Consider the following 27,116-nt stretch of genomic DNA (forward strand, 5'->3'; position numbering starts at 1 on the left):
CTATGACACGGACTACAATTCCTCGGCATCATGGATGTTCATAGGCTGGACACTTGTGGACATATTTGCAAATATAGGTCTATTGGTTGGCATTTATAGCTGCCGCCCCAGACTATTCATATTTTGGCTGGTGGTATGTGTTTTGAACATTGGCATGACACTGTGGGACCTTACCTATTATGTTCGATATTCCAAGGCAGGCAACCTGTTCAGCCAAATCACAAGTTCAGCACTTATCCTGGAGTTCTGGATTTACATGTTCATTGTGGTCTACAATTATTACATGGATCTGGAAGGCTACAGCAGGAATGCAAGCCTTGTAAATCTCTTAAGTGGATGACGTTTGAATTTGGTGCAGTGTTATGTTGACATTGAAATTATGAGTGCAAACTGATTATACAACCACTGAATGAATCAGTATAGAAGTTTGTCTGATAAAACTTCTATGTGCCATTTAAAAGAACTGTATGTGATCTGGAATAAATTCATTGTAATATATTGTTGTGTGAAGTGTGTTCTATGTATACTGGACGAATAATATATTTGCTTTGGAAACGTGTTAGTGGTGTATTGTCTTTTTTGTCATCAGTTGCCATGTGGTACTATTTATCAACTTTTAACAAACAAAATTTAGAAAGTAAGTCACCTGTGATTTACAGTGGACCTTTAGAGTTTACTACTACTATCTTCCTGAGATGTGTTGGACTTATAATAGTGCCGACACAAACTGCTGTGGGATGAACTCTATAGGAACATATTTAATTGTAATGTGAGAAATTATACTTTAATTACGTCTGACATTATTCATGCACGTTAAAAAAAAAGAACTTTTACATGCATTTGTTAGTTGAACTTTTAAAAGTCTGAAAATTGTAATTTTTATCATCTTTGCCAGAACACAAATAACAGAGAACAAAATCAAATCAAACTTTGAAGATTAACAGCATAAAGGAACAATTATACATACTGTGGACAGGAAAACAAGGAATAGAACTTACCATATTTCCAGCCATTTTGAAAAATAGAAACAATCTGTTTGCAGTTCAGAAGCTTAAAACTTCATTTAACTTTCAGTTTAAAATTCATCAAATAGTCAACTGAAATCTGTTATGTTACAGCCACAAATCTTGTTAGTGATTTGTTAAATTTGAACATGTATTGGTAATAAACATTGTGGTGCAGGTGACTGTAAGTCAGTGTAGATTACTCGAAACTATTCTCTTAAAGATCTGATACAGATGTTACATCAAATTTCTGCTGACGACATCCTTGTATAAAGTTCTCTTAATCTACAGACTATGGGCAGATCTCAGTTAAAACCATCTACTTTGTCATCTCCTGACAAAGAAGATAGTTGTTTTCTTCAAAAGTTCAAGTTTTAATTCAGATTTCACACAGTCTGTACATTTATAACATTTTATATAATGAGGCATATATTGATGGACATACTAGTTTAGGAGAAATACACATATCTTTCATGAAGAACGTGTTTGCAGAACGTAGCAGAGAATGTAGTTAATGATCACAACATATTTTGTGTAGATGGAAATCGGTAATACACAAAAAACATTTGTGAAAATCACAGTGCTGAGGAAGAATTACCCAAATGATTGAGAACTTGGAGAAGGTGTGGAACAGTGTTCCAGCAACAAGTGATTGAAATATCCAAGATATCACAGATGTTTAGATCAGCAGATGTGTGACTTGAATGGTCAGAACTATAGCAAGCACGGTATGTGGAGAGCCATCAGACTAATCTGAAATGTAAAAGCAAATGTAAGTATGCTAACAAAGAATATGTATCAACATCAGTATGCTTGTGCAAGACAATCAACAGAGAAAATCTGTGTGCATCCTGGGTAGACAAGGAGCCGTTATTATTCTTATTTGTCCAGAAGGGACTCCCATTAGGAATATCAAAGCAGTGTTTGTTGGGAAGTATTTGTAATCGAAAGAATTTTTGGCATAAACAGTCTTGATAGCCAACTGTATGAACTGTGAAATTGTTATTCCATCCAGCATATGTTCTCAATTTTCTCGTTTTACACCAATCACAGTTGTGACCCAAAATACAAAAATCCTTATGCACATCACCTTTGCCGCAGTGTGAAACAGTTGTGAAATTCCCAGAGTGAATTGTAAAGCCATTTCTGTTGATGGAACGAGTGTATGAAATGGAGAGATTGTATTGAAAAACAAATTAAGAGTAGTAAGTGACATGATACTGTAACGGAACTGCCAAATAGACCTCATTTTGTTATATTATACACTAATATTGTTTTAAAAAGCATTTGTTTAATATAATACTAGGTTAGCTGTTGCGATCAATAATCGATATCAAAATTGTACGTTCTTAGTAGCTTATGACTGTGATCTTTGGTCTACAACGGGTTTTCGGCCACTTGAGTTTTGGCCGCAGTTGAGTGTAGGTGTTTCTCGAGTTTTGGCAATAAATATGTGTTTTTGTTACAAAGAAACCATGGAATACTGCATCATGATTTCATTAGTGCAGTGATTATTAAAAAACCCGCACCTTTTCTTGGACGCAGAGCAGCAAAGGAATTATTGCCTAGACAACGAGAAGCCACATGGACAACACAGACTCAGCAGCATCAACAAAGGAGACATCATGGCCAGCTCTAAAAAAGTACTATACAGTTATTAGCCACACTGTAACGGTATCCTTATGGAGATAACTTTTCCAGCATAGTAGAGAGGGGTCATGAAAATACCCAGAATGGAAAGAGCTATATGGAACCACAAAAATTTTCAGGCAATACAAAAACAATGCATAATATCACACTAGTGATCAGAATGCCTCTGCACTAATAAATGCCTAGTATTGGATTGTAAATTAGACAAACTAGAAATTTTAGAGCAAAGAATAATGAGAAAGTCTGGAGATAGAAAAGCTATGATGAACTATATAAAAACATAGAAAAAAATAGTGAGGAAAATACTAAGAAAAAGAAGTTTGATATTTTTTTTTGGCATTTACAGGTGAATGACGATAGGCTGACAAAAAAGAAAATTCTTGAAATATATTTTGAAAAATAAATTGGCAACAAACTGGACCCAAGAAATTTAAAAAGAATTAAAAATGCATATCATGAAAGCAGAAGAAGCAACACAAAGATATTTTCAGAATGCTAGTGTTAAATTTAGACAAAATTCCATGACAGAAGCACTAAGAGAGCAGGTATGAAGAAAGAAAAGGGAGGTAGGATAAAAGTATAGAAGAATATTGGTGGAAAGTTCATTTACTTATCTACAAAATCATGTTAATGATCTGGGATACAAGTTATAGCTGTACATAGCTAAAAGTGCATAAACCTTTTTGTTACATAGATTCCTAAATGTACATGCACTTATAAGACAGTTTTAAAATACAAAGTCAACATGAGCATTATTATTACTTAATCTCCTTCACATTCATGGTTAATACCTGATGGACAAAATTAGTTACAGGTGACATACATTAGTCTCCATAAATTCAGCAACAGAATAAAAATAGTACTGGAACATTATATTGGTAGCATTCTCCTTGATTTTTTGTTATTTTTGCTTGAGCAAGGTATGCTGCTTATGACCCTCATACTGTCATGGCGTTTACTCAGTCTCCGATGTGTCAGGTGAGTGTTACCATCACTGCAGGTGTGATAATCAAGTATGTCACTATTTTTTTATACAGATGGAGATCCCTACTTATAAATGAAACTCTCTAAGATGTATATGCTTAGATTGTGTATTACTCCCAGTTTTTAAAGATTGGCTTGCTAGGTGTATGTGGTGGTACTCGAATCATGATCTCAACAATTTGCTTCTGTATAACAAATATTTGCTTGTATGTTGACCCCCAGAAAGGAATGCCAAATGAGATGACTGAGTTGACTAATGCAAAGTACACAGTTTTAATGGAGTCAAGTCACACCTTTGATTGAGAATTCTAAAAGTCATAGTAGAGGCTACTCAGTTTACACATTTGTTTCTCTCTGTGGATATTCCTTTGTTAGTTTGTTGTCTATTCAGAGCCCCAAAAATTTAGTCTCACTGACCTGTTTGATAACTTTCTTGTCTATGGATAATGATTCTATACGTGTTGTAGGGACTTTTATGAACAAAGTATCATCTGCTTTTTCCATGTTAAGTAAGAAATTGTTTTCATAGAGCCAGTGTAGGAGCCCTCTCACAGCTGTCAACTATGTTGGCTCTCATCATTTCAAAGTTTTGTTGAGGGTAGGTGTTCTGGGGGATCATTAATAATAAATTGATGGAAGAGGAGGTAGCCTAAGTTTGAGACCTATGGGACTCCTGATGTGACTGAACAGGTTTGTTCTTCCGTCAAGTGTAGTTATTTCTACCAGCTGCCCACTGTTTGATAGTTATGACTGAAAACATTCACTACAGACAACTCGTATACTGTAAGCATCCAGTTTACTTAGAAGCAGTGGGTGGTTGGCTAGATCAAACACCTTTGTCAGATCACTGAAAAGGCCAGAAGCATAGTGTTTTTGATTAAGTGCATGTATTATCTTGTCAGCAAATGAAATGGGAGCCTCAGTGGTGGATTTATTTTTACTATAGGCAAACTGTTGTGCTGTTAGTAGGGAGTTTTTTCAAGAAAGGATGTTACTCAAGTATGTACAATTTATTATTATTTTGGACACAGTTGGAAGGAGGGATATAGGTTGGTACTTTTTAACCTCATGCTAGTCTCCATCCTTGTTTAATGGGACGGTTGTCAGTGGTTGAGGAAAAATGCTACTACCCAAGAAGCAGTTAATTGTGTTCCAAAGTGGTCGTCCTATTTCGTCAGTGAACCATTGTATTACATAGCTAGCTAAACCACAGGGCCAAACAAGGAGGAATTTTCATATTCTTATAAGTAGGGGAAGCTCATTCAAAGTATTAGAAAAAGCAAGATTATGTTGTTGGAGAGGGACCAGCTGAAAGACTCATAGCAATTCCAAAAAAGTGTTTATTTATTGTATCAAAAATATGTTTGGTATCTGATAATTATTGGCCATTGTATTGAAGAGATTCTGAGGTTTTCTATTTTACATCAGTTTGTAAAGTTTTTCTCTCAATATCTCACACGGCTTCACATTTGATATTACAGTCATTTATGTAGGCTTTATTTGCTAGTTGTTTGATTGTATGAAGGATATTCTTGTACAGTTTGAAACAAATGTGGAAATTTGGACCATCTGTTTTATACTTTGCTCATAGAGTGACCTCTTGGTCTTACTTTATATTCTTATACCCTTTGTGAACCAAATATTATCTGTTTTCCTGGCTGAATTTTGTACTTTGATTTGGTTTACTGCAAAAGCCACAATGAAATGATGAGCCAGTATGTCAAGGAATAGTGAAGTTTTCTTATCTTCATTATTTTCCTTGTAAATGATATCCCAGGAATGAGACTGAAGTAAATTTTTAAACATGATGATATTGCTAGAGTTTTTGATCTGCCTTCTGTAGATGAAAATAGGAGAGGACCTGTCTTTTATTTGTCCTAAAACAAGCCATAACAAGATACCCTGATGGTCTGAGTCCATTGGACCAGCTCAGGATATTAATAAATAGGAGAGAATTTGGGTCCAGGAATATTGCTTCTGCAAAACTGCTTGAGTTACATTGTTATTCTTGTTGGATCTTTTCCTATGTTTTGGTTATTGACAGTTACTACCAGGACAATGACATTGTTCACAATATGTGAAATGTTACCAAAATTTACGTTAAAATCACCAAACAATATGATCTCCTTACCTTTGGATTTGTAAAAATATGTGACTCTTTCAAACCTGTTCAGAAACTGTCATATGTTGCCATCAGGAGAAGGGTAAATACAGATTATCATCACATTAGGCTGGTTAATTGCTATAGCCCAGTGCTCAAAATGTTTCTCAGTATGTAGGTGGTCAGGTTTGTTGCATGTGCCAAATACTGTGTCCTCCTTAACAAGTATTAGATAGCCAACTTCCCCTCCATCCCTTTTGCTGTTACATTGGCAGAAACTGTTACCAGTTGTATAATTTGGAAAGTTGAAGAATGACATGTTTTTATTTTTGAGCCACTGCTCTGTGGAACAGATTACATCTACCTTGATACTGCTGTCTGACTAGTAGACTTCAACTTCTAACTTTTTATTATTTGTTGATTGGATGTTTTGATAAATATATAACGAAAGCTGAGTCTGTGTGGTCTGTATTTCTACGTTGCGTTCCCATGTTATTTTATTGCATTTTGGCCAAACTCCATGAGGATTGGTCCACTCTATTAGTTTTCCTATGAAGGAGAGCCCAAGACAATAAAAGCAAATGAGAAGGAAGTGAAACTGCCATGTGGTACCTAGTTGGGGAGGATAGGGGAGGGGGGCAGGGCAGTAATAGGCATCATTAATAGTTATTTTACTATTCTTGTTGAACAACACTAATGAATAACTGAAGTATCAAGTAAAACAGGTAACGAGACAGAGAACATTGAGCTGGCAATATTGTTACTGTCTTTAATCAGTGATCAAAACAAATTGTTTACAGGTTGTATATGCGTGTAACATTACAGATCTCATTTAATTTCTTCATGCATTTTAAACAGAAAGGTAAATAAATTTTTAAGATCCTGAACATAAAACAGATATTTTGTTTTTCAGAATTATTGGAAACTTGCTGATTTTTATACTCCACCTTTTATTTCCCTTGCTTGCCACAACATGTATTCTTCTTCCTTTATTCCAATAATCTTAAATGTTTGATTTGATGTTGTTCTCTATTTTTAACCTCAAGGATTCTGTTTCTGTGCTCTGTTGTGCAGGTGTTTGGCCCCACATGTTCTTTCAGAGATGTGGCTTCTCCCCTTGTAGCACTAAAAAGTTTCTGAAATGTGTATTCTGTCCAGATGGGATTCAGTTTTTTAGCATATAAATGAAGACCCCAAGGAAATATATAACATATTGCAAAACTGCCTTGTTTTTACTGTTATGTTCTATGCTTTTATTCTCAGTTGCATCCATTGTCCATGCATCACACAATTTTTGGGCCACGTATGACATACATAACAGAATTTCACTGTGCTTGTTTTTTATGCCTCCCCCCCCCCCCTCCCAATCAGATATTTGTAATTTTCAAAGTTCAGTGCCCATTTCGCTTTTCAACACTTCACTCTGCTTTTCCTTTTTGTATAACTTTGGTAGAAATTGACAGCTGCTATCACCAGCTAGTCGTGAATTGTAACCATTAGTTGCTTACATAGTCATTTTCAGAGAGTGCAAAAATGTAATGCTCCTGCTCCACATTATATTGTCATGAAAACAATGATCTTGTCCACTGCACATCTTCTCGTGGTCTCATGCTTTTTCATCTTTGCCAACCCTGGTGTTCTTCCCATAACTCTAGTTTGCAATGTCATAGGAAATGTGATACCAGGAGAATACAATATTTTGTTGTAAACATTTTCTAATTATTCATGAAAAATTATTTTTTGGTTTTCAGGCTTGGTGGACCTGATCCTCTGGATTATATAAGCATGTATTCTAATCCTGGTGTCCCAGAAAAGAATATCCCTCCACATTGGCATTATATCAGGTAAGTGTCGTGAATAACTGGTTCCCCCAGTCAGGCAATTTTGTCGACTTGAAAACAACAGACTTTCATTTGGATGTTAGTGGCTGTTGATACTGAGGTTGACATAAATGTAACATATGCTCCATTATTACACATTCTTTTGTGAAATAATTCTGGCTACTTTTTATTGTAGTGCATATTAAGCGTTCGTACCATTATATTCGCTGTTGTAGCTTGGGAATGGTGACTGCTCGTTCACCTCTGTATGAGCTGTTATTTACGTGATATTATGTGTGCCATATAGATACCTACAAGGTTGGAGAATATTCATAAATTCTGCTTTGAAAGTTTTTAAGCACATTCTAGTTAATGTACGGTCTTTTCTTAGAGTGTGTGTCATTTGAGATTTTTCAAGGTTTCTGTTACACGGTCTCACTGGTCTAACAAATATGTGAACCATTTGTGCAGCCCTCCTATATACAGGTTGTTACAAAAAGGTATGGCCAAACTTTCAGGAAACATTCCTCACACACAAAGAAAGAAAATATGTTATGTGGACATGTGTTGGGAAACGCTTACTTTCAATGTTAGAGCTCATTTTATTACTTCTCTTCAAATCACATTAATCATGGAATGGAAACACACAGCAAGAGTACGTACCAGCGTGACTTCAAACACTTCGTTACAGGAAATGTTCAAAATGTCCTCCATTAGCGAGGATACATGCATCCACCCTCTGTCGCATGGAATCCCTGATGCGCTGATGCAGCCCTGGAGAATGGCGTATTGTATCACAGCCGTCCACAATACGAGCACGAAGAGTCTCTACATTTGGTACCGGGGTTGAATAGACAAGAGCTTTCAAATGCCCCCATAAATGAAAGTCAAGAGGGTTGAGGTCAGGAGATCGTGGAGGCCATGGAATTGGTCCGCCTCTACTAATCCATCGGTCACCAAATCTGTTGTTGAGAAGCGTACGAACACTTCGAATGAAATGTGCAGGAGCTCCATCGTGCATGAACCACATGTTGTGTCGTACTTGTAAAGGCACGTGTTCTAGCAGCACAGGTAGAGTATCCTGTATGAAATCATGATAATGTGCTCCATTGAGCGTAGGTGGAAGAACATGGGGCCCAATCAAGACATCACCAACAATGCCTGCCAAAACGTTCACAGAAAATCTGTGTTGATGACGTGATTGCACAATTGCGTGCAGATTCTCGTCAGCCCACACATGTTGATTGTGAAAATTTACAATTTGATCACGTTGGAATGAAGCCTCATCCATAAAGAGAACATTTGCACTGAAATGAGGATTGACACATTGTTTGATGAACCATTCGCAGAAGTGTACCCGTGGAGGCCAATCAGCTGCTGATAGTGCCTGCACACACTGTACATGGTACGGAAACAACTGGTTCTCCCGTAGCACTCTCCATACAGTGACGTTGTCAACGTTACCTTGCACAGCAGCAACTTCTCTGACGCTGACATTAGGGTTATCGTCAACTGCACGAAGAATTGCCTCGTCCATTGCAGGTGTCCTCGTCGTTCTAGGTCTTCCCCAGTCGCGAGTCATAGACTGGAATGTTCCGTGCTCCCTAAGACGCCGATCAATTCCTTTGAACGTCTTCCTGTCGGGACACCTCTGTTCTGGAAATCTGTCTCGATAACAAACGTACCGCGCCATGGCTATTGCCCCGTGCTAATCCATACATCAAATGGGCATCTGCCAACTCCGCATTTGTAAACATTGCACTGACTGCAAAACCACGTTTGTGAGGAACACTAACCTGTTGATGCTACGTACTGACGTGCTTCATGCTAGTACTGTAGAGCAATGAGTCGCATGTCAACACAAGCACCGAAGTCAAAATTATCTTCTTTCAATTGAGCCAACTGGTGGTGAATCGAGGAAGTACAGAACATACTGACGAAAATAAATGAGCTCTAACATGGAAATTAAGCGTTTCTGGACACATGTCCACATAAGATCTTTTCTTTATTTGTGTGTGAGGAATGTTTCCTGAAAGTTTGGCCATACCTTTTGCTAACACCCTGTATATGCTCACTTTCTCTTGTTAGTACAAATCCCATACACTTGAGCAGTACTCAAATATTGGCCATACTAGTGTTTCCTGAAAGTATGCAGTCTTTTAGGTTCATAGACATCACAGATGATGTATGGTGACTGGCTAATATTCCATCCAGTCTTAGTTGGTGTAGGTCATATTCATGAAAAAACAATACCGTTATCATGTGAAGAGAAAAGTAGATGTAGAACATGTGAAGTGGATTATAGATTTGTGTTTTTAATACAGGTACAGGCTGGACCATCAAGCTGTGCAACTTTCAGAAATGTACGCAATAACTACTATTTGGGCGTTCCAGCAGTAGAATTACATGTTGTAATACCAGTGAGTGATCCTCCTTCAAACTTCATGACCACTATATAATTGTATTAGTTTGGGTTCCGTAGTTTGTGGTGTAACCAACAGTCAGATTCATCCACGTCTCGTCTATCCAAGATTCATTCTCTGGCTCTTTCATTCAATTGACATAAAAGATAAAAGAATGCTCTTTCAAGTTTGAATATATTCACGAAAGTCACCTCTTTGGCGTGCTGACAAAAAACAGACCAGTCTGTCGGTGACTATTTAGTGAGCACTTTACTCAAAGTGATAATGAAACCAAGCTACCTTAAGTACAGAAATCAAGTTACATAGGAAACTAATGACACAGAACTTCCCTTGAGACATATGAGACAGCAGTCAACGTGTAGGAAGCATGAAAAGCTATAATAAGATTACAGAGTTAGATTTTCCCCTCAAAACAAGTTAAATGGGAGTGGATCTCCGTAGGAAGTTTGGGATGATTGAATTGTGCAGTGTATGTGAGTAAAACATATTGTTGTAATCACTATTTAAGAAGTACTGTACTCAAAGTGAAAATGAAACCAAGGTACCATAAGTACAGAAATCATGTTACATAGGAAACTCATTACATAGAAATTCCCTAAAGGTACCTCTTTGTAAATGTAAATCTAGTACCTCCCGCCGCGTAAGTCGAACACGCGCCAGAACAAATGGACGTGGGCAGCCCATAGAGGGCTCCACGTCCGCGGCGGCTCTTCCGCACAGCGGCTCTTGCGCAGCGAGGGCGCCACCGCTACACTACGTGCAGACCGCGGCCAATAGCCGCTCCCTCCGGTTTCGTATGTAGGGACCCGCTCTGCCCTAGTCCAGTCAGTCTGGTACTCGCTCTGGATTGCGTCTTTATCTCGGCGGTACTGCTTCCTGGTCGTTGCTCGTTGTTGACATTTGCCTGGCTCTGGTTCCGAGTGGATTTACTGTTGGTGTTTGGTGTTTTGGTTTCTACAAGCCTCCATTTTTTTTATCTCTTCCTTGTTGTGTCGCTCACAGTCAGTCGTTATCGGTTGTTGTTGGTTGTCGTTGGTCTGTCGTCCGACTCATCCTTGTGTTTACCCGGTGGTGCGTGCTGCACCGCCGGCAGTTTCCCCGCCTGGCGGCTCCGACCCCGCAATCCAAAGCGTTCCCGTGGTTGGTTTTGGTTACTACAGTAAATGTTATCAGAATCCAAAAGATTGAATAATGACATTTTCATACCTGCAAAACAAATTCATATTACAGTAGGCCTCTGATAATGCAGCACACTCAAGGATCCATCGATGCCAGATTATAAAATATGCCATATCATGAAGTTCAGGTTTAAAAATATGCTTTATTGAAGGGGATATGAGCAAAACCTATAGTTCTAACATACAAGAACAAGTAACTATTATTTATAAATAAAAAGGAGAGTTTCCCATATAAAATAAATTGATGTTATTGATGACAGCGCCACTAAGAATTCAAATCAAGAACAACTGCCAGCATGAGTAACTTAGAATTAGATATCGTCAGTGTACCGAAGCAGCTTAAAAAAAACTTAAGAGGGACAAGATTTCCAGTACAGATTGTTTACCAGGCATGTTCTAAGTATGGTATACATAACTGAGTGTGCTGATACATTAACTCCAGACATAGCAATCGTATACAACCACTCACTTGTGGATACCCAAAAAAGGAAACTGGAGTAATCCAATGAATTACAGGTCCATATCACTGACATCAATTTGCGGTAGGTTTTTTGGGATATATACTGTGCTTGAATGTTACGAATCACCTCGGAGAAAATGATTTATTGACAAATAGCCAACACGAATTCAGAAAATATCATTCTTGCGAAACACAAGTACCTCTTCATTCTCACGAAGTAATTAGTGCTATTGACAGGGGTGTCAAATTGAGTCCATATTTTTAGATTTCAGAAGGGCTTCGACACTGTTCCTTACAAGCGACTTCTATTTAAATTGCATGCCTATGGAGTATCATTTCAGCTTTGTGACAGGATTTGTGATTTCCTGTCAGAAAGATCAGAGTACTAAATAACTGATGGAAAGTAATATCTGGCATTCCCCGAGGAAGTGTTATTGACCCTCTGGCATGCTTGATCTGCATAAATAATTTAGGAAACAATCTGAGCAGTGCTCCTAGATTGTTTGTAGATAATTCTGTCATTTACCACCATGTGATGTCATTGGATCATTGAAACGAATTGTAAAATGATTTAGACTAAATATCTGTATGGTGCAAAAAGTAGCAATTGACTCTAAATCATGAAAAGTCATCCACATGAGCACAAAAAAGAATCCACTAAATTTCAGTTACACAATAAATAATGTAAATCCAAAGGCTGGAAACTCATTCAAATACTTTGGGATTACAGTTACAAGTAATTTAAAATGGAACAATCACATAAATCATGTTGTGCAGAAAGCAAACCAAAGACTGCAATTTATTAGCAGAACACTTACAAACTGTAACAGGTGTACTAAATAGACTGCTTACACTGTCTTGTCCACCCTCTTCTGGAGTATTGCTGTGCAGTGTGGGATCCACATCAGATAGGATGTTCGAAAAAAGGGCAGGCCACTTTGTACTATCACAAAATAGGGGAGAAAGGGCCAAGGATAAGATACATGAATTGGGTTTCCAGTCATTAAAACAAAGCCATTTTCACTCTGGCAGGACCTTCAAAGTTTCAATCACCAACGTTGTCCTCAGAGTGTGAAAATATTTTGTTGGCACCCGCCTGCATAGGAAGAAATGATCGTCATAATAAAATAAGATAAATTAGAGCAGAGAAGAAGCTTAAAAGACATTTGATGAACCCTCTGCTGGTCATGTAACCATTAACGGAAGAGTAATCATGTAGATGTAGACATAGGTGAATAGTATGTGTCACTTTCTTTAAAAACAGAACTGAATGAAACTCAAATATTGTACTGCTGTATTAAACCACTTTAAGGCTCAAAGTTTTAAAGTACTTCAGAATACGTAAACAACATTTTATGTGCATGTAACGAAACAAAAAAATTCCATTAATTGGAAAGGATCAATGAAGAGCTAATTAATAAAAATTGTTACCAAGAATTTGGCACAGTTCAGTTGGAATCACTGTCTTTAGATGTATTTGTCGAAGGTGTGAAGTATGTCAGACCGTTACTTAAAATTTTCTTCTGAGCCTTTTGAAACCTTGCATAAAGGTTGTCCTGTTTCTTGGATTGAGCTCTTTTTTGACAAAAATTATTTTGTATGGTGTGTGAACTCATAACTTCAGAAGCACTGTATTGTTGACTACCCTCAGCAAATTTCACAACAGTGTCTAAGGCATCTGAAGTCTCAGCCCAATAGATAAGGGTTTTGGGTATTTCTTCTTCATCAGTCTCATTTTTGTGCACTTGCTGTCGGTTGAAAACACATTGTAAAATCACACCAACAGTCACCTCTCTAAATTACTGATGCATGCTGCACTGATGCGTGTGCTGGATTACAAAGTGCCAGATTACTGTGGTTATACTGTACATGAAAATGCTACTGGAATTTGAACAAGTGTGACACAGTAACGCTTTGTTACAATTTTTTTGTATTTATTGTGCAGCTTACACCAGAAAAAAAATGGGAACTGTTTACAGTGATATGAGAACTGCTTACAGTGATTCTGCAAAATGTTTTCTTTATAGCTTTCAGGCAGGGCAATGCGATGTAATGGAAGTCACTGTATCACTGGGAGTCCAATGAAGAGTTAAATGTAACTGGAGATGGATAAAATGGTTATATCAAGAATTTTGCGTCCCATGTTAGATAGTTCCATTGCAGAACTAACTGGGGCTGTTGAATATGCACAAACAAGGGTGGCATGAATTCGTTTGATTCTCATTGAAATGTTGAAAAACCTGATTTAGCATTGCAGAGAGATGTTAATTATCCCATGATAGCCTACTTAAAACGTTTTGGAAACCAATATTTTTGGAAACCAGTATTAAGTGAAGTCATTTTTCTTGCTGTCCTTATGTGATTGGAATGGGAAGAAACTGCAAAATGGAGTACCAAGCTATGTACCATCTGCCATGCAATTTAAAATGGTTTGCGAGTGTCTGTAGATGTTAATTGTTTGTGGCACGTTGTACATTCTTTTAGTGCAGCAGTGAAGAATTTGATGTTTTTTTATTCCCTCGTAGTTTGGCGTATGAACCAGTTGAATACTTCACAAACCCACATCTTGTACCACTTCATTTACCTTACATGAGAATATATGGTTGAGGCCCTCCTGAAGCTCCTTACTTGTGCCATATTCAAAAGGGGGACATAAGCTGTAATGCACTGTCTTCATCAGACTTTATTTTGTAACTGTCATGTTGAACAGGTGCTATAGATTTTTTAAATTAAAATGAATTTTTTCATAAATGTTCTTTGTCATACTTTTGTTTCCACTATTTGAAAGTTATTGTGAAGTAAGGGCCAACAGTTTTGCCACACGAGTAACATCAGTTCCTGTCAGATCACCAAAGTTAAGCCGTGTCAGATTTGGATAGCACATGGAGTGAGGACTGCCAAGGGCTATTGGGAAGCGGATGCACTCAGCCCTTGTGAGGCCAATTGAAGAGCTGCATGATTGAGACATAGCGACTCCAGTCACAAAAGCTGGCAATGGCCGGGAGAGCTGAAATGACCAGGAGGGCTATGTACTGACCGCATACTTCTCCATATCCGCATCTGGTGATGCCTGTCAGCTGAGGTTGACGTGGCAGTCAGTTTGTACCATTGGTCCTTCTTATCCTGTTCAGAGTATATTGTGGAATAAGAGAGAAACTGAGAAAAGTATCAGAGAGCTGCTGCATTTTATGGATTGCATTACACTAGTGAAATATAAATATGTAACTGATATTGTATCCATTGACAGATTACATTTTATGTCTTGTCTCCCATTGTTGTCAGAGCCGGGAATCCGCAGTTTTGGGGTCTGTGGGGAAGGAGATGTCTACTCCTCCTTTCCAATCTTCTACAATCTAACTTACTTTCCCCTGAAAAATGAACTAATAGTTCCTAAGTTAGGACAGTTTCTTAATAATTTTATGAGTGACTGTTGTCAGCACTTAAAATTTTGCCTTCTGATGATAATTACTGACCAGTGTCTTGTTTTCTTGTAATTAGTAACAAAATACTGAATGTGGTGTGTATGCCCTATAAGAACCGGGAAATCTAGGAAAACCATTGGAATTTTTTCATCCAGGAGAAATCTGGGGAAAAAAAAAAACTTGGGAATTTTTTTAGAATGGAGGGAATTTTTCATTGGTTTAGTTTGCAGTTAAATTTTGGTAAGTTCTACTGTTAAGAACTGATACTCTAACAAAAACTTTTACTTTAATGTACTACTGCAGAATAATACTTCAGCAATAAACGAGAGAATATCACCAAAATAAAATTTAAATTGCAAAGAAAATGTACCATTTACTACAACGAAACACAGTACACACTCAAGCGTCTGCCAACAGCAAATTGTTCAAAGACAATGCAAAACTGTTTTTGACGTGTCTTTCTCATGGGCCTCATTTCAATGAGGATGATGTCACATCTGTTTACATTTCTAACAGGTCACAGGAAAATATTGCGAATGGTGGTTTGTGAAGCGTTGGTTGCAAAGCAAATTTCCTTTTACTCAAGATGAATTATGTTACGTGAGAGAATGTGTGATGAATTTTTTAAATCACAGAGCATTAGACACTCATTCGGAACTTAACAATGAGTACCACTTAGAAAAATTTTGGGTGCAGAAGACCAGCCATTTATGCCATTATTTAAAATTTTATAGGCCATTTGTGTTTTGGTATATCTTAAAGTGTAAAACATGGCAAGAAAGACCAATTTTCAAGGCTAATTTCACATGTTTATTTTAGTTATTTCATAGATTACAAATTATGAAATAATGATGGCAAAAAGTATAATTATCCTTAAAAAAAGTGAGATGAGTTCTTGAGCAGTCTCTCACATAATTGACTGTTCTATGGAAAAGTCAAAATGCTTGACAGAACAGCCAGGTAGTCTACAAAATATTCAGTGCATAGCATTGAAATTTATATTTTTGCTTGTGAGAAATATTCAGTTGCTGCAATTTAAGCTGTGCTTTTAGGACCCTGTCTAGCCAAACCCTCAGATTAAAACAGCAAAAGCTTTTGCTGACCAGTATTATATGTTGAAGCTTAGGTTTTCTTGTAGCTATGCTGTATGTGTATTAATTTAAACCATTCAGTTTTCCTATTTGTGTGTTCGCATTACTTAACAGTGATGTTGCTATTGGTTAACTACATCACATGTCCTATGCTCTGAATATCTGCCGTCATTGGCTGGCAAGATCAGCTGACACAAGCCATGACAATTTGGCTGTGTTTGAGTGATGCCACAGAGCCTTATACACATTCAGCCAAGTGACGGCTGACAAAAGTGTGTCACAGGATTTCTGTAGCATTTGACGGAATTCCTGTTGCTGTAGTTGGTGGAATTCCTGTTTATACTTTCATAATAGAAAAATATACAGTGTAAATGTTGCTGCTCATGAAAGATGTTTTCAAAACGGTTGTTGTTTGCAGTATTTTGTTTCCTGAATGGCTGGGAAGTTTTTTGCTGCTGTATAAAACCCTGCACCATTCAAAAAATTGATAAGTTTTACAGCACCGAGGGAAAGTATAAAGTCACCTAACATGGACATTCCCCAGTGGTATAGTGTATTTTCACCTGGGGAAGGTGTATTTTTAACTGGGAAATACAGGACCCCCACTCTCTCTCTCTCTCTCTTTGACTGAATACTGCTATGTTTCTCACACTTTTTTTGTTTCATTAATGTCATTAGCTGCTGTTGTTTTCTTCTTCTTCTTCTTCATATTCATATTCTAAAGGTGTCGTTTGTTGGTTTATAACTATGTTATTTTAGTGTTGTGGTTCTTTGAATGCCATATGTTTAAAGGCAAAAAACTTAAATTTCTATCTACCAACAGCTTTGGCCTGTCAGATCTTCATGGTGATGGCAGAGTGCACGATATTACTGGTCCTGAATCACCTAGTGGTTTTGGTTTTGAGTTGACATTCCGATTGAAGCGTGAACCAGGTGAAACAGCACCACCAACTTGGCCAGCAACAGTAATGCAGTCACTTGCAAAATACGTGTTCCAGTCAGGTATGTTGTAGTTGTTTCTAAAATCTTAGTATTGATTTATTTTTTTAGTATATTTCTCCTCTTGGTATTTTGTAAGGAATGGTGCTTCATGGGACAGAATAGTTTATCACAAGAAGCAATACTTGTGAATTCTTAGCTTATGTGAAAATCATTTTCTTTGCTGAAAAGTGAAATGAGAGTTGACAGCATTTTCAAAACTTTTTCTATGTCACAGAGTTAAAATCACCAAGTACCCTAGTTTAAGGAAGGCACATAATGTACTTGTCTGATACAGGTGAACTTGACATTCTTTGTAGTTTTCATATGATTACTCAATACTATATTTCATTACTTGTTGGATGTTAGTAATGCCAATTGGAAGGCAGGATGAAATTTTTTTTTTAATACAGATATTGCAGTGTAGGCAAATAAGTATCAGTAGTCAGTAGTGTAATTGGGAAAATAAGTAAGCACTATGATGAGAGACCTTGGTACATGCCATCATTGCAGAAACTTTTACCATTGATGTACATATGTCACAGAACAGGAAATGATTAAGAATGAGCATTTTTTTAAGTTTTGTGGAAATAAAAATCAATAAAAACCACTGTTTTGTAAGAAGACATTTATATGACTGGTAATAGGGAAACTGGAATGAAATATGTGGGTATTTAATTTTCAAATTATGCAATTGTCTCTTGAAACTAGGAGAATATTGTGAATTGTGATCAGCTTTGATAAGTTTCCATGCTACAGTGCAGTATAATACTGTTTTATCCTTTGACATGGCATGAATATTTTGCTGATAACTTTACTATTGCAACCAATAGGATCAGATGTGAGGATTGTTTAGGTGAACCAAAATTGGCCATTAAAAAATTTTAAAGCTATCTACACAGACAAGAGAATCAGTTTTGTACCAAGTGATTGTGGAATTTCTCCAAAGAGAGTATAATAATTTTTGCGGACTATACACTGGGTGATTATAAAAGAAAGAATAGATTTCAGTTATTTATTACAGATAAACTGTGAAAGATACAAACATATTGTAAATGTCACTGGACGAGGAAGGTTCACTGTTTTATGTTCACACAGACACTATACCATACCCTCATTGTGAGCACCATGTTGTACTCAAGAAAGATGGAAACAGTAGTCCATTTCATTTCAGACATGAATCAGTATGTCCCTGTTTATTGAATCAACAGCTTCAGCGGTTCAATTTCTCAGCTCTTGAAGAGCAGCTGTCGTAGGTGTGACACAGACTCTGTCTTTTATGTAATCCACAGAAAAAAAGATGTGAGATCTTGTGGACTGGGAGGCCAAAAGAAATGAACAAGATCTTGTTGTCCAACAAGCAAAATGTTTTTTCCTGTGATATAGTTGCTGTGTTGCTACAAACAAACAACAGTGCAGCTGTGTTGAAACTTTGAGCCTTCCTCTATCCAGTGACATGCACAAGTTTTCTACCTTTTGTAGTCTTGTCTGCAACAAACAATTGCAATCGGTTCTTTCTTTTTGAATCACGTGGTATTTTCTTCCATCCCCCTCTCTTGCGCATTAACTGAAGTCAAGCTAATCATATATTTTATTAGTACTAATTTTGTACTTGGTATTTGATCCTTAATATGTAAGAAATAAGAGGGAAATAATTTGAAAACAAATGTCGAGGTGGAGTTTTTATGGGTTAACAGTGGCATGCTGATTGTATCACACTGTAACAATTTTTTCCTCTTTTAGTGATAATTTTAGTTTCACATTGCCAGCAAACCTTATAAATAGGGAATTTCATCTATATTGTTTTAATTGAGTTGTTTCATTTTGTGTGTCACCTGTAAAATATTCTTACCTTTTACTTTGAATAAAATTATAATATCCCCTTATGTTCTACGAACATTTTGTTGTTCATTTGTGATTTGATTTTACTTAATGAACTCATTAAATAACTATCTGCATTTCAAACTTTTAATTTTATTTTAAAATAAAAAAAAATTCTCTCTTTACCTGTAGATAATGTTCTTTGTGCTGGTGACCATGTTTCCTGGCACTGTGCACTTGATGGCAGTGAATCACGTATACAGCATATGCTGATGACACAGGATCCTCAGTTGGGTTCCATACGCACTCCCTATGGATCTGTTAACTTTGTGCAGATTGTCGGTGTAACAGCTGAAGAATTGCAGGCAGCACAACAGTGGAATGGGCCTGGAGTTCTTGATATACTGAAGAGGTTACCAGGGTAATAAAGTCTATACCAAATTTGTTTGCCTACCTATGTAAGAGTTTTATTTTGTGCATTTCATCATTAACCTGATGTGTTCATAAAAGTACTTGCATTGCTAATTAACTAAATGGTAATTTTTGGACACTTTGTGTTTGCTATAAATTTGCTAGACACTTAAAATTTCTCATGAGGACAAAGTTCTTAGTCTGTCAGTTGTCCAATATTTTCAGGTCCAAGTGGAAGATATTGAAAAATAAATAAATCTGGCCTTTTTTTGTCTATGTTGTCTGGTTGTTCCAGAAGAGTTTTTAGTATTTTATGGTTATTCTGGTTACTTTTCTCAAGACACTCAACACAAGACTCACTAAAAGCACTAGCCTTAGGCTTTACAGAAAATGAAATATACTTTACCCTTTTATCTGCATCTCGTTTGAATAAGGCAGGTTGTATACAACCCGGGACAACCGGGAGATCCGGGAAAAACCCGGGAATTTTTTCATCCGGGAGAAAACCGGGAAGAACCCAGGAATTTTTTAGAATTCCGGGAATTTTTCAATGTTTTAGTTTTCAGTTAAATTTGTGTGATTTTGACTGGTAAGAACCAATACTCTAACTAAGGATATTAGTGTATCCCGCTACTGCAGAATAATACTGCAGCAACAAAACATGAACGAGAGAGAGAAAAACGAAAATAAAACTTACAAAACAGTGCTCATACAAGCACCTGCCAACATCAAAGTGTGTCAAAGGCTTTAGGAAGACTATGCAATGCTTTATAACAACAAATTGCGTCCGATGAGCGTGGTGTGACAACTGTTTAAATTAGATTCATTTGAGCTGTTGTGGACGGGCTCTTGAACATGGTCAGTTGAGTTGCGATGAGTAGTACCTTCTCCCGCTTCTGGTTACAGTAGTGTGGCTGGGCGCCACTAATTAATATTGCCCCGGTTCGGAAATATAGTAAATCTGGGGCTGATGGACAGAGCAGTCTGAGTTGTAGTGGGGAGGTGGGTAGTCTCCACGTGACCTGTGTTTACGTTCAGTGATTTTGTTGTTTCCTCTTCGTTTATTGCTCTCACGTTAAATGATAACAAAACGGCTTTTTGTGGCTGGGAGCTATCAAATGAATTAAAATACTTTTTCATAATAACAGAAGGCTAAAATATGTTATTAGTTTCAAATTTTATTTCCACCTTTCTGACAGTCAAGCATTAATCGCCTTACAGAACAATGGAGTTATTTTTGCCGGTTTGTTAAAGAGATTTCGCTTAAAATTAATATTTTCTGCTGGGGCAGTCAATTTATTTGAAATGAAGTGTTTAATTTCACACTATTGGCTAGTTTCAACTGTTCGCTGCATTTCAAGTGCACGTATGGCATTATGCCTTAATAAAGAACCAAACATGAGATAAAACAGTACTGGTACTGCAAGAAAATTTACACACAAATGTGCATTTTAAGCCGAATTATGCATTTTAGTATGGTTCAGGAAATTCCGACGCTCTTGAAGTATCGTCTGATATCTTGTTTCTTTTATGACATATGTAATATCTATTGTTTTACACGTACAAACATATGGGCTTCCTGCGTCATCGTAGCTGCGCAAGCACAGCGACGCCTGTTATCTGGCGCTCTTTTGCAACTGCTGAAATGAACCTATTTCTAACAGGTCGCAGGAAAATATTGCGAATGGTGGTTTGAAAAGCATTACATTCAAAGCAGATTTCATTTTACGCAAGATGAACTATGTGCGAGAATGTGCGATGAACTAAATCATAAAGCATTTGACTCTCATTTAAAAATCAACTCTTTGAGGACGACCATTTAGAAGAATTGCGAGCCCAGAAGATCAGACATTTACGTCGTTATTAAAAATTTTACCGGCACATTTTTCTGGTGTGTCTTAAGTGTAACACGCGCAAAAAGATCAACATTATATGTGAAAGCTTAGCTTCTCTTCCAGCTTATTAATCTTCGAGACCAGTATTATATGTGAATGCTATGTATAGTGATTTAAACCATTAACTTTTCTTATTTCTGTGTTCGCACTACTTAAGGGTGATCTTGCTACTGGCTTACTGCATCACGTGTCCTATACTACCATCAGCTGGTGAGATCACGTGACATGAGCTATGACTGTCTTACAAAAGTGCATCATAATATCGATTTCAATGTGTCAGAGTAACATGCGGTATTTGGTGGAATTCAAATTTATACCTTCTTATAAGAAAATGTGCAGCATACATGTTACTGCACATCAAAGGTCTTTCAAAACGTGTTTTCCCCCCCTGAGTTTCGTTTTCTAAAGTGCTGGGAAATTCTACTCTGGTGTATAAAACCATAAACATTCAAAGGATTGATGAGTTTTACAGTGCCGAGGAAGAGTATACTGCCGCTTAACATGGAAAAGTGTGTTTTCACCTGGGAGAAGTGTATTTTTAACTGGGAAATGCGGGAAAAATCCGGGAATTTTTTTCCTTGTCCACGCATGCACCCTGTGAAGGGCTACTGGCTTCTACTCGGTGGTCTGATTGTGTTTTCCTTTCTGGTGTAGTGTGGAGAAACTGTGTAACACTCACACTAACTAATGGGAACACAAAATTAGTTATGGTGGTTTTTGAAATGGTTTAAACATTCTGATCAATATCTTTTTGTATTTTCTTTTGGTCAGAATTCAACAAATACTACCACAAAGCTTTCTCACAATTGTTTTACCTTGTAATATATACCATATACTGTCTTGATATTACCATGGTGTCAGCTACTCCATACTTCTCTACTTGCCAATTTTCCAGTACCATACTTATTTTACATTGTTTTCGTTTGTAGTTGCAGTTCTGCGACGTATGAAACATGGATTAGCTTCAAGATAATACTGTTGAATTCAGCCAAACCTGTCTTAAATGCTGAAATTGGAAGAGCACACTCCTCATAAATTTTAACTAACTTTGAATGACTACCTGTGAGCGATAAATGACCCCAAGACTAAGAACTTTGAGAGTGTTGTGTTCTAGCTTTTCTTCCAATTTTGACAGTACTGTCGTGATACTTTGAAAATCTGTATAACAATAGTTATATGATTATGAAGATGAAGTTCTGCCTTGCTCAAGACAGAAATGTTCCTCTGTAATTGTATATTAGGAAGCAAAAAAGACAAAAAGTGTATGTCAACCATAAGATAACTAGTTGCATGTTCCATGGATCATTTGTATGATTAATCATAACGATGTGGCACAAACAATTTTACACTGAAGAGCCAAAGAAATTGGTACACCTGCCTAACACCGTGTAGGGCCCCTGCGAGCACACAGAAGTGCCACAACACAATGTGACATGGACTCGACTAATGTCTGAAGTACTGCTGGAGGGAACTGACACCATGAATTCTGCAGGACTGTCCATAAATCTGTAAGTGTACAAGGGGTGGAAATCTGTTCTGAACAGCACATTGCAAGGCAACTCGGATACACTCAATAACGTTCATGTCTGGGGAGTTTGATGGCCAGCGGAAGTGTTTAAACTTAGAAGAGTGTTCCTGGAGCCACTCTGTAGCACTTCTGGACGTGTGGGGTGCTGCATTGTCCTGCTGGAGTGGCTGAAGTCTGTCGTAATGCACAGTGGACATGAATGGATGCTACCCATACACGTCCATCCACTCAATATGATTTCAAAGCAAGACTCGTCTGACCAGGCAACATGTTTGCAGTCGTCAACAGTCCAGTGTCGTTGTTGACAGGCTCAAGCGAGGGGTACGATCATCCTCAGTCCCGGAGACTGAATCAGTGAAGTCCTCCCAGCCAGAGAAACCCAAGGGGCAGCGAGAGAAATCCAAAAAGAAGACTTCCAAGACCAAGGGACTTGCGGTGGCACCCACACCACTGCTTTCTACGAGCTTTACTTCTAAGGATGAGGTGGAGATTCTGGCATCCGCTGAGGACCTAGACCTCGCTGGACACTCTGACACCATGGAAATAAATCGGTGGCAGCAGGTGACCCTGAGGCATAAACTGCCTCATTGAATGTTCCAAGCCTTCCCAGCCTCACGATCACGTCATCCTCCAGTGGAATTGCGGCAGTTTTTTCCACTACCTTGCTGAGCTATGGCAACTGTTAAGCTCTACACCTGCTGTCTTCATTGCCCTCCAGGAAACCTGGTTCCCGGCAATGCGGAACCCTGTCCTTCGCAGCTATGTGGGAACCCTAGTGACTATAATCGAGTGTCAGGTGGAGTTTGCGTCTACGTCCTGAACTCGGTATGCAGTGAACTTGTGCCCCTTCAAACCCCTCTTGAAGCTGTGGCTGTCAGGATAAGGACGACAAAGGAAATAACTGTCTGCAACGTATATTTTCCCCCAGATGGTGCAGTAGTCCTGAACGCATTGGCTGCACTGATTGATCAACTCCCTAAACCTTTCTTACTTTTGGGAGATTTTAACGCTCATAACCCCGTGTGGGGCAGCATCATGCTTACTGGCCGCGGCAGAGATGTCGAAAATTTATTGCCACAACTCGAACTCTGCCTCTTAAATGCAGGTGCCCTCACACATTTCAGTGTGGCACGTGGCACATATTCGTCCTTTGATCTCTCGGTTTGCAGTCCTGGCCTTCTCCCATCTCTCCATTGGAGAGCACATGATGACCTGGCTGGTAGTGATTACTTCCCCATGTTTCTGTCACTGCCCTGGTGTCAGGCCCACAGACGCCTGCCCAGATGGGCTTTAAACAAGGCGGACTGGAAAACTTTCACCACTGCTGTCACTGTTGAATCTCCCCCACACGGTAACATCAATGTGATGGTTGAGCAGGTGACTACAACTATCGATTCTACGGCAGAAAACACGATCCCTCACTCTTTAGGGTGCCCGTGCTCAAAGGCAGTCCCTTGATGGTCGCCGGAAGTCGCTGAAGCAATTTAGGAGTGTTGGTGAGCTCTACAGCGGCATAAGTGGCACCCTTCCCTGGAGCACCTCATAACCTTTAAAACGGCTCTGTGCCCGCATTCACCATCTTATCAAACAACGGAAGCAGGATTGTTGGGAGAGAGATGTCTCGACCATTGGGTGCCATACATCATCTTCCCAAGTCAGGGCAAAGATCAAACGTGTTTTCGGGTACCAGCCCCCAGCAGGTGTTCCCAGTGTTAACGTAAATGGTGTGTTATCTACTGACGAAAACGCTATTGCTGAGCACTATGCTCGTGCCTCTGCATCGGAGAATTACCTCCCAGCCTTTCGCACTCTCAAATGGCAGCTGGAAGGGAAAGTGATTTCATTCACTACATGCCACAGTGAATCCTGTAACGCCCCATGTACTTAGTGGGAGCTCCTCAGTGCCCTGGCACATTGCCCCGACACTACTCCGGGCCAGATCGGATCCACAGTCAGATGATTAAACGTCTCTCATCTGACTACAAGCGACATCTACTCGTCATCTTCAACTGGATCTGGTGCGAAGCCATCTTACCATCGCAGTGTCGGGAGAGCACCATCATTCCAGTGCTCAAACCCAGTAAAAACTTGCTTGATGTGGATAGCTATTGGCCCGTCAGCCTCACCAACATTCTTTGTAAGCTGCTGGAACGTATGGTGTGCCGACGGTTGGGTTTGGTCCTGGAATCATGTTGCCTACTGGCTCCATGTCAGGGCGGCTTCTGCCAGGGTCACTGTACTACTGATAATCTTGCGTCCCTCGAGTCTGCCATCCGCACAGCCTTTTCCAGATGCCAACACCTGGTTGTCCTGTATTTCGATTTAAGAAAAGTGTATGATACGACCTGGCGACATCACATCCTTGCTACATTATACGAGTGGGGTCTCCGAGGCCTGCTACCCAATTTGTATCCAAAATTTGCTGTTGCTTTGTACTTTCCATGTCCAAGTTGGTACCTCCCATAGTTCCATCCATATCCGGCAGAATGGAGTCCTGCAAGGCTCTGTAGTGAGTGTCTCTCTATTTGTAGTGGACATTGACGATCTAGTGGCACCTGTAGGGCCATTCGTCTTGCCTTCTCTGTAGGCGGATGACTTCTGCATTTCTTACTACTCCTCCAGTACTGCTGTTGCTGAGCAGCGCCTACAGGGAGCCATTCACAAGGCGGAGTCATGAGCTCTAGCCCACGGCTTCCAGTTTTCAGCCGCGAAGTCGTGTTTCGTGCACTTCTGTCGACAGCATACCATTCATCCGGAACCAGAACTTTATCTAACTGATGGTCCACTCACTGTAGTGGAGGCATATTGACTCTTAGGACTGGTTTTTGATGACAGATTGACTTGGCTACATGACCTTCATGAGCTTAAGCGGAAATGCTAGCAGAATCTCAGTGCCCTCCGTTGCCTGAGCAACAGCAACTGGAGTGCAGACCACTCTACACTGCTGCAGCTCTAGAGAGTCCTTGTTCAATCCCGCCTTGACTATGGGAGTGTGGTTTATGGTTCAGCGGCACCCTCGGTGTTGCGTTTACTCGACCCAGTGCACCACTGTAGTGTTCGCCTAATGACAGGTTCTTTTAGAACAAGTCCAGTGACCGGTGTCCTGGTGGAGGCCGGAGTTCCTCCATTGAAGGTTAGGCATGCACAACTGCTTGCCAGTTCCATTGCACATGTTCGTAGTTCTCCTGCGCATGCGAATTACCGTCTCCTTTTCCCATCTGTGGCAGCCCGTCTCCCGCATCAGTGGCCCAAGTCAGGGCTAACGATTGCGGTTTGCATGTGATCTCTTCTGTCTGAACTGGAGTCCTTCCCTTTACCACCTATACTTGAGGTCCTTTCACGTACACCTCAGTGGTATACACCTAGGCTGCAGCTTCGCCTGGACCTTTCACATGGCCCTAAGGACTCAGTTAATGCTGCGACTCTCCGCTGTCACTTCCTCTCGATTCTCGACATGTACTGGGGCCATGAAGTGGTTTACACTGATGGCTCAATGGCCGATGGTCATGTTGGCTTGGCCTATATTCATGGAGGACATGTAGAACAGCACTCCTTGCCCGATGGCTGCAGAGCTGGCAGCCATATTTCGTGCTCTTGAGCACATCCGCTCATGCCAAGGCGAGTCATTTCTCCTGTGTACTGACTCCTTGAGCAGCCTACAAGTATCGACCAGTGCTACCCTCATCATCCTTTGGTAGCGGCCATCCAGGAGTCCATCTATGCCCTGGGACGGTCCAGTCGTTCAGTGGTGTTTGTCTGGATCCTAGGTCACTTCAGAATCCCAGGCAATGAACTTGCCAACAGGCTACGCAGAAACTGCTTCTGGAGAGGGCATCTCTGAACCTGACTTGCATTCTGTCTTACGCGGCATTTTTTTTTTTGCTTTGGGAGACGGATTGGCATAACAGTATGCACAACAAACTGCGTGTCGTTAAGGAGACTAGGAATGTGTGGAAGTCTTCCATGCGGGCCACTTGCAGGGAATCAGTTGGCCCTGCCAGCTCCTCATTGTCCATGCTTGGGTGACCCGTGGTTACCTCCTGCGCTGGAGTGTCGGTGCGGCGCCCGGTTGACAGTGGTCCATATTCTGGTGCACTGTCCCACTTTGACTGCCCAGCAACGAAATCTTGGGTTACTGGACTCGTTGCCGCTAATTTTATCTGACAACACCTCATCGGCTGATTTAGATTTACGTTTTATTTGTGAGGGTGGGCTTTATCATTTGATCTAAGTTTTAGCTAATGTCCTCTGTCCCTCTGTGTTGCAGACTGGCTGGCTTCTCCTTTTTATTCTCATGGTCAGCCAGCCATAGTAATCTGCTTTGTTGTTTTAATCTCTTCATCCCGTTTC

At 39.3% G+C, this 27,116-nt stretch overlaps 1 protein-coding gene across 1 annotated transcript in view; it reads left to right on the plus strand.

Moving 5' to 3' along the window:
- The window catches only part of LOC126247855 (suppressor of fused homolog), a 137,944-nt gene that overhangs the window by 85,640 nt on the left and 25,188 nt on the right, over positions 1-27,116 (plus strand). Inside the window, exons 2-4 of the mRNA XM_049948515.1 lie at positions 7,491-7,583; positions 16,957-17,135; positions 19,125-19,353. Of these exons, the coding sequence (XP_049804472.1) occupies positions 7,491-7,583; positions 16,957-17,135; positions 19,125-19,353 (501 nt within the window). The remainder of the gene's footprint in view (positions 1-7,490; positions 7,584-16,956; positions 17,136-19,124; positions 19,354-27,116) is intronic.

Source organism: Schistocerca nitens, chromosome 1, assembly GCF_023898315.1.
Source record: "Schistocerca nitens isolate TAMUIC-IGC-003100 chromosome 1, iqSchNite1.1, whole genome shotgun sequence".
Classification (NCBI taxonomy): domain Eukaryota; kingdom Metazoa; phylum Arthropoda; class Insecta; order Orthoptera; family Acrididae; genus Schistocerca; species Schistocerca nitens.